Source organism: Coregonus lavaretus (genome assembly GCF_964263955.1).
Source record: "Coregonus lavaretus genome assembly, chromosome: 8".
Classification (NCBI taxonomy): domain Eukaryota; kingdom Metazoa; phylum Chordata; class Actinopteri; order Salmoniformes; family Salmonidae; genus Coregonus; species Coregonus lavaretus.
The window spans coordinates 41,001,242-41,009,623 of record NC_139995.1 but is presented as its reverse complement, the minus strand read 5'-3'; the positions used below and the strand labels follow the sequence as shown (position 1 = coordinate 41,009,623).

At 45.6% G+C, this 8,382-nt stretch overlaps 1 protein-coding gene across 1 annotated transcript in view; it reads right to left on the bottom strand.

The window, feature by feature from the left end:
- Positions 1 to 910: 910 nt before the first annotated feature.
- The window catches only part of LOC311134172 (receptor-type tyrosine-protein phosphatase gamma-like), a 229,138-nt gene continuing 221,666 nt past the window's right edge, over positions 911 to 8,382 (bottom strand). The window contains exons 15-29 of the mRNA XM_084167783.1: positions 7,815 to 7,906; positions 5,619 to 5,715; positions 5,423 to 5,505; positions 5,150 to 5,284; positions 4,802 to 4,936; positions 4,314 to 4,486; positions 3,962 to 4,097; positions 3,626 to 3,772; positions 3,312 to 3,405; positions 2,953 to 3,029; positions 2,425 to 2,553; positions 2,129 to 2,275; positions 1,553 to 1,695; positions 1,335 to 1,470; positions 911 to 1,065 (exon numbers count right to left, since the gene is read on the bottom strand). Coding sequence (XP_084023909.1) covers positions 919 to 1,065; positions 1,335 to 1,470; positions 1,553 to 1,695; positions 2,129 to 2,275; positions 2,425 to 2,553; positions 2,953 to 3,029; positions 3,312 to 3,405; positions 3,626 to 3,772; positions 3,962 to 4,097; positions 4,314 to 4,486; positions 4,802 to 4,936; positions 5,150 to 5,284; positions 5,423 to 5,505; positions 5,619 to 5,715; positions 7,815 to 7,906 — 1,871 coding nt within the window. The 3' untranslated portion in view covers positions 911 to 918. The remainder of the gene's footprint in view (positions 1,066 to 1,334; positions 1,471 to 1,552; positions 1,696 to 2,128; positions 2,276 to 2,424; positions 2,554 to 2,952; positions 3,030 to 3,311; positions 3,406 to 3,625; positions 3,773 to 3,961; positions 4,098 to 4,313; positions 4,487 to 4,801; positions 4,937 to 5,149; positions 5,285 to 5,422; positions 5,506 to 5,618; positions 5,716 to 7,814; positions 7,907 to 8,382) is intronic.

The window sequence follows — 8,382 nt, the reverse complement described above, 5'->3', positions numbered from 1 at the left end:
CCAGTAACCAGTCAGACCAGTCAGACCAGTAACCAGTCAGACCTGTCATATCAGAGACCAGTCAGACCAGTAACCAGTCAGACCAGTCATATCAGAGACCAGTCAGACCAGTAACCAGTCAGACCAGTAACCAGTCAGACCAGTCAGACCAGTAACCAGTCAGACCAGTAACCAGTCAGACCAGTCAGACCAGTAACCAGTCAGACCAGTCATATCAGAGACCAGTCAGACCAGTAACCAGTCAGACCAGTCAGACCAGTAACCAGTCAGACCAGTAACCAGTCATATCAGAGACCAGTCAGACCAGTAACCAGTCAGACCAGTAACCAGTCAGACCAGTAACCAGTCAGACAAGTCATATCAGAGACCAGTCAGACCAGTAACCAGTCAGACCAGTCATATCAGATCAGAGACCAGTCAGACCAGTAACCAGTCAGTCCAGTAACCAGTCAGACCAGTAACCAGTCAGACCAGTCATATCAGAGACCAGTCAGACCAGTAACCAGTCAGACCAGTAACCAGTCAGACCAGTCATATCAGAGACCAGTCAGACCAGTAACCAGTCAGACCAGTAACCAGTCAGACCAGTAACCAGTCAGACCAGTCATATCAGAGACCAGTCAGACTAATAACCAGTCAGACCAGTCATATCAGATCAGAGACCAGTCAGACCAGTAACCAGTCAGTCCAGTAACCAGTCAGACCAGTAACCAGTCAGACCAGTCATATCAGAGACCAGTCAGACCAGTAACCAGTCAGACCAGTAACCAGTCAGACCAGTCATATCAGAGACCAGTCAGACCAGTAACCAGTCAGACCAGTCATATCAGAGACCAGTCATATCAGAGACCAGTCAGACCAGTGACCAGTCAGACCAGTCATATCAGAGACCAGTCAGTCAGACCAGCGACCAGTCAGTCAGACCAGCGACTCCATGCTCTCAGCAGGACCTGATTGGTCCATGATGACCACCACTCCGTTAGTGTCCATGTAGATGGGGCTCATCCCACTGTCTCTGCTGCTCACCAGGCTCAGCATGGCCTTGTACAGGTACTGGTACTGCTCCTGGAGAGACAGACACACAGGGAGAGAGGAAGACAGAGAGACGGGTTAACACTACTGTAAATTACTGACAAATGTTACGACTTCAAATGTTACTTCTAGGTCTATTCTAAGATTGTTGACATGTCAGAATGAGCATTGACAACCACCAAGTGATATTTGTTCCTATGACTGACTGGAGATTTTGCTGAAGTTAAAGAAGTTATTGCTTATTGGCGATTAATGAAGCCTGACAGCACCAATCCTCCTGACTGGGTCATGGGTGAACTCACTATGTCTGTGAAGACTCCCGGCCTCATGAGGTTGATCATCTTAGCCACCTGATAGACATCCACAGCCCCTTCACTCTCCAGCTGCTGAGACAAGGTGGCGAGGGCACACAGAGTCCCTGCAGACACTGCCCCAAACCTACCAGAGACATGGAGGGACACGTTAACACACATAGATACTCCTGATATACCAACGCATGCATGCACACACACACACTTACTCATCGTGTATAATGGTGGGTCCGTCTCGGGTCATAGCCTCCTCTTTGATGACGTTGATGAGCTCGAAGGTGCTGCTGAGAGGGGCGTCAGGGTTGGGCCATTTAGGGCACTGGAAATGTCTCACCTCCAGGACATAGTCATCCTGTTAGAGGCAGAGATATTACAGACAGACAACTAGGACATTGACAATACAGTACCGCTACTACAGGCCAGCACTGTAGTTTAGCTAAAGCCCATCTGATGACACTTAGTTTGTATTAATGGGAATAATAAACCTCTAAATGTATTCAAATACTACGGTACTGGACTCTAGTACTGTACTGTTTTAATACATTTAGGAGAAGTTTATTATTCCCATTAGTTTGGATAGCTAGAGCAAATCTGAAAATGGATGGGCTCAACCAGGCTCCAGTCCCACTGGTCCTATCCAGCTTGAAGGATCACTCTGGGACACACATGGCCCTGCCATCTGTTTACAGGTATGACAGGGTCTGATAGGGTTTTATACACTCACACAGGTGAGAGGTGAGTTTACTTGTGAAGGGTGAAAGGTCAAAAGTGAAGGGTTATCGTACCTGCGTGGCCTCCAGGATGAAGTCGTGGATGATGATCTGTTCTTCATTTGAGAGACACAGTCTGTCCTTGCTGATCAGGGTGACGGTGAAAGCTAGGCAGTTCATCGCCTCCTCTCTGCTTGGCCAGTACACAAACTCATCCTCAGCCTAGATACACATACGACAGACATAAAGGTTAGATGTGTGTAATGATATGTGTGTAACCAGGCGAGAACAGTAGAGCTCTACTTGATTATAGTAGGATAAAAAGGATAAGAGACTCATGTTATAACCTTCTGGCCAGCTACTCTACTCACCAAACCATGGTTGTCTGCAAGCATGACGATGATTTGGGCATTGTGGTCCCAGATCATTCTCCAGAAGTCTGTGGTGGTGTGGGGCAAAGGATGCTGGGTAATGATGAACTCATTACTCCTGTAGTAACCCTGTGTGGCCCAAGGTTGAAGATCAATATGTAAGTACTCATACATAGTCAACAACTCACAAAATCTACTATAACATTATTGCCCAATTACTTTTACGGTGTCTAAACATCAGAAGGAATTTATTGTATCTGTTAGGTTTTACGTTTGATCTAAATGAGTTTGAAAGGTTACGGTCTGATCGTGAGGATTACTGTGTACAGGCCTTTGCCTCAATGTCTCAGTATTAATTATTCCTTATAATAAATTATTGACTATTATTCAGTAAGAGGCTTCACACAATAACAGTTTGAAATGCAGGGTAATTATAATCATCAAGGGAACAGAAGATATCATTAGACAGAGTGTGTGTGGTGAGCGTTGGGTGGTGTGTTTGGGGGGAGGGGTATTGCAGTATCATACCATTATGTAGGAGGCATTGATATAGTCTGTGCCTTTCATCCCAGGGAGCGGGGCCAGTCCTACGCGAGCTCGTTCCGCTAGAGCGGGAGACAAAACACATTCAATCACATCCCTGGCCTTAGGGTGCCATGATACAGTACTAGATAAGAATGCACATAACTGTTGCAACTACAGCACTTTCCCTATGGCATAATAAGATGGCCGGGTAAATAAACTCAAACTCTTTCTATAATGTCTCGGGGCGAACTGGCAAAGCATGAAACCTCATCTTATCTCACTCACTGCAGTAGATGGTGGGGAATTGACAGAGAAATTGATAATGTAGCCTAGAATAGTATCTATAGAAATACTGTCCTCACATGGAACTACTGAGGAGTTGCGGTTCTTCTCCTTGTTGCAGTCTTTCTGGGCACTGAAACACTCCACGAAGCTACCGTTACACTGGGTTAGCAGCTGGAGAGACAGAGGAAGCAAGACTGTGGTGTGAGATAGAAAAATCTCACGTGAATGGGTTTAATGTTTACCTGATGTTTATTAAATGTGTATGTGACATGTATTACAGTGTTCAGTACACTGTAGCCCTTCAACTAAAAGGCTCTATTCTTTATAGTTCGTAAGACATACAGTATGTACTACACTATGCTACACCAAAGGAGGCTGGGGTTCATCATACCCTGAACTGCTTGTCGAGGCGTGTGCGGCCCCCCAGGCCGGGGGTCAGGATGCTGTTGACGTAACCATGGAGCTGCCAGGCAGGTACCTCTGTCTCACTGCCCAGGATGGCCTCCATCAGGGCATCATGGATGAACACATACTGCTCCTATAGTCCAGGGGAAGGGCAGAGGAGGAATTAGACTGGAGAGGACACTGAGCTTATGGAGAAGATCTCTCTAGCTAGCGTAACATTTCGTAGGAGATTACATTGGTGAATCTCTTTGGCAGTTACTGTAGCTGTATGCACTTGTAGGTATATCGGAGGTGTCATTTGTCACACACACACACACGTTACCTCTGTCTGGACCAGGTAGTTGCGTTGTGTGCGGATGTGTTTGAGAAAGCCCCAGACGTCGACTGTGCTCTTGTCTTTGATCTGCTGCAGCATGCTGTCGATGACGATGTACGTTCCTGTCCGCCCGACACCAGCACTACACAACCAAAACACATTATTTACTAACTACCACAGGAGACCCATAGAAGGAGCTGTCTTACTGATTGTAGACAAGACTTCAATGAAACTAGTGGTGTTTCTGATAACTTCTTATAATGAGGAAGATGCACTAGGATAGACCTCGCCCTCTCTGCAGTAAACATGGGCGGAATCCATGTTTAGAGAACATTATTTTTCTAGAGAGCTATTGTACCTGCAGTGCACTAGGACAGGGCCCATGCCAGGTGCGCGTGCTGCAGAGGAGCGCCCTATGAAAGTGAGGACAGGTAGGGTGTACTCCGGCACGCCCATGTCAGGCCACTGGGTGTAGTGATACTGGATCACCATCCGCTCGTTCTGACGCCCCTTCGGGTTGCCCTTCTGACCCTGAAACAACATGGATGACATTTAAGAATGAACTGGAAGTAGTATGTCCACTTGGCAGATGCAAAAATTGAAGGCTGTCGTACAAGGGAAGACCTGCTGGCTAAAGGGCCAATTTCCTTAGGCCTAGTCCAAAAAAACTATGTCAATGGAGGATCTCTATTGAACATGATTCTTAGTGTTTTTAGCCTGGACTAGGCTTAATCTGTGTCTGGGGAAACCAGCCCTAAGCGGAGGTGTCCCCAACACAAGGGAAGAGCACTATGCACAAACATCTCAGTAGTACTGTAGAAGTATTGTAGAAGCATTGGGACATACCTTTTTGACTTTGGTGTTCCGTATGAGGAATTGTCTCAGTGTGTAGCAGGCGTGAACTTTAGTACTCTTCAGAGTAACCACGATGTTGCCATACTCCTCACTGCTCTCTGTGGGCCAGTATTGGTCACATTTCCTCTGTGAAAGACAACAGTATTCATCTCATTTTCTCTGAAAAAGATAACAGTATTAATCTAATTCCATCTGTGAAAGGCAACATTATTAATCTTATCTTCTCTGTCAAACAACAATATGATATGCTCTTTATAAAGCCAGCTGTATATCATCCATACTGAAACACAACAGTAACTCCTACAGTCCAACACTAAATGGCAGAGAGAGACCACCTACCCTTCCTTTCTCTACCAGGTTTGTGATCATGACGATGACACCAGTGTTCTGCTCCCATACCATCCTCCAGAAGTCCTCGAAAGTGGACTTGAGAGGGCCCTGGGCAGCGATGTAGGCCTTGGGATGGTTGTAACCCTGTTGGGAGGAGACGAGGGGGTCAGTGACAGCGGTACACTCACACAGAGCGCAAGTACACATAAGGTGATTACCAGAGCATATATAAAGACAGACAGAATAGGTACTAAATACATCTAAAGCAGTTGGTTGACCTACATCTACATAGTTAGCGTTCATGTAGTCACTGTGTTTAGCATCCTTGCCAGCCAGGGGTCGTAACTTCACCCTACTGTGATCGTCTGGGAGATAGATGAAAGGAATATTAGTCTCATTCTGCATTGCCTTTTTAACGTCACACATGAATATAACAGGCTGTCAATGTTGTTTTGAGTGTGCAGCATGTTGGACTTACAGGCCACAATGTTGATGTATCTGTTTTTGTGCTTGTTGTCAGGGTGATTAGAATGTTCTGCAGTGATCTTAAGGTCCACCGTACAGCGCTGGACCTCCTAGGGAGAGAGAGGTCAAGAGGGGGAGAAAACTATTTATTTTTCAAACAGCAAATTATCTGTTCAGTTAATATTGATTTGTTTGAATTCCATTAGAAACATGATCATTATCATACGGGTTTGTATAGTTGTGTGTGTTCTGTGTGTGTACCCACACATCTGGGACAGCTAGCCTAGTGTTGCGGCTGTATGTCTGTTCTCTGTTTGATTGACATAGTATGAATAATGTATGTTCACCTGCACCCACCTGTGTGTTTCTGTGTGTCTGTGTGCATTGTGTTCCCTCTGGGGAGATATTAGCCTTGTGCCTCAACCTGGTCACAGAGACAGTGTTCCTGTCCAGCCAACCAGCAACTAGACCTCTGTTAATTAACCTGCTTCACACTCACCCATCTGCTCCACAACACACACTTCTTTCAGCATAAATATACTGAACAAAAATATAAACACAACATGTAAAGTGTTGGTCCCATGTTTCATGAGGTGAAATAAAAGATCCCAGAAATGTTCCATATGCGCAAAAAGCTTATTTCTCTCAAATTTTGTGCACACATTTGTTTACCTCCCTGTTAGTGAGCATTTCTCTTTTTCCAAGATAATCCATCCACCTGACAGGTGTGGCATATCAATAATCTGATTAAACAGCATTATCATTACACAGGTGCACCTTGTGCTGGGCACAATAAAAGGCCACTCTAGAATATGCAGTTTTGTCACACAACACAATGCCAGAGATGTCTAAAGTTTTGAGGGAGCGTGCAATTGGCATGATGACTGCAGGAATGACCACCAGAGCTGTTGCTTTACGTCCCCGTCCATCCGACACCAGCACTAAACAACCAAAACACGTTACCTACTAACTACCACAGAAGACCCATAGCAGGATCTGTATTACTGATTAGACAAGACTTCAATGAAACTAGTGGTGTTTCTGATAACTTCTTATAATGAAGAAGATGATTTTGTGCACTAGGATAGAACCTCGCCCTCTCTGCAGTAAACATGGGCGGAATCCATGTTTAGAGAACAATATTTTTCTAGAGAGCTATTGTATCTCCCGAGTGGCGCAGTGGTCTAAGGCACTGCATCGCAGTGCTAGCTGTGCCACTAGATATCCTGGTTTGAATCCAGGCTCTGTCGTAGCCGGCCGCGACCGGGAGACCCATGGGGCGGCGCACAATTGGCCCAGCGTCGTCCAGGGTAGGGGAGGGAATGGCCGGCAGGGATGTAGCTCAGTTGGTAGAGCATGGCGTTTGCAACGCCAGGGTTGTGGGTTTGATTCCCACGGGGGGCCAGTAAGAAAAAAAAAATACAAAAAATAATGTATGCACTCTGGATAAGAGCGTCTGCTAAATGACTAAAAATGTAAAAAATAAAAATACCTGCAGTGCACTAGGACAGGGCCCATGCCAGGTGCGCGTGCTGCAGAGGAGCGCCCTATGAAGGTGCTGTTGCCAGAGAATTGAATGTTAATTTCTCTATCATAAGCTGCCTCCAATGTCGTTTTAGAGAATTTGGCAGTACGTCCATCAGGCCTCACAATCGCAGACCACGTGTAACCACGCCAGCCCAGGAGCTCCATATCCGGCTTCTTCACCTGTGGGATCGTCTGAGAACAGCCACCCGGACTGCTGATGAAACTGAGGAGTATTTCTGTCTGTAATAAAGCCCTTTTGTGGGGAAGAACTCGCTCTGATTGGCTGGGCCTGGCTCCCCAGTGGGTGAGCCTTGCTCCCTAGTGGGTGGGCCTATGCGTTCCCAGGTCCACCCATGGCTGAGCCCCGGCCCAGTCATGTGAAATCCATAGATTAGGGCCTAATGAATTTATTTCAATTGACTGATTTCCTTATATGAACTGTAACTCAGTAAAACTATTGAAATTGTTGCATGTTGCATTTATATTTTTGTTCAGTATATATACTGCACATGCCCTGTACACATTTCATAGTGTTTACACAGACATAGGCAGTAATGTACACACCTACACATTAACAGACAACATAAACCAGAATGAGAATACCATAGACTCACAGACACACACTCCCCCTCAACAACAGGAGAAAGGCTGAGAGAGAAAAACGTATTGTGTTTCTTCCTACCTCAAACTCCTCAGAGAACCCGTGCAAGTTGTTGGAGTAGAGCTCCATGATGTGTTTGATGAACTGCCTGACAGAGATGGCGTCCATGTCATCTGTAGGAAGACATATCACACTTAGAAAGACACACGTGGACATATCACACTTAAGCCTTGTTCACATTGGCAGAGTGAGAGTGTAACACACTGTCACACACAAAATCTAAATCCATTTTAAATTCAGGCTATAACAACAAAATGTGGAAAAAGTCAAGGGGTGTGAATACTTTCTGAAGGCGTTGTAAATAACAATATTAATATCCTGTCTAAAACCTCCCTAGGTTTATAACATCTTCCATATTTCAGACTGACAAATGAAAGGCCAGGTATATTAATATCCCTTCAGCCTGTATCCCTCAGAGTTCCAACGTGAGACTGCGCTATTCTAGCGTGGCACAGCATTACAAATGAACCAGCAATCTGCTAGGTGTTCACTGCCTCTCCCACAGACACTTTCAGAGAATAACATATATGGGGCCAAATGTCTCAGAGTAGGAGTGTTGCTCTAGGATCAGGTCCTCCCTGCCCATTAA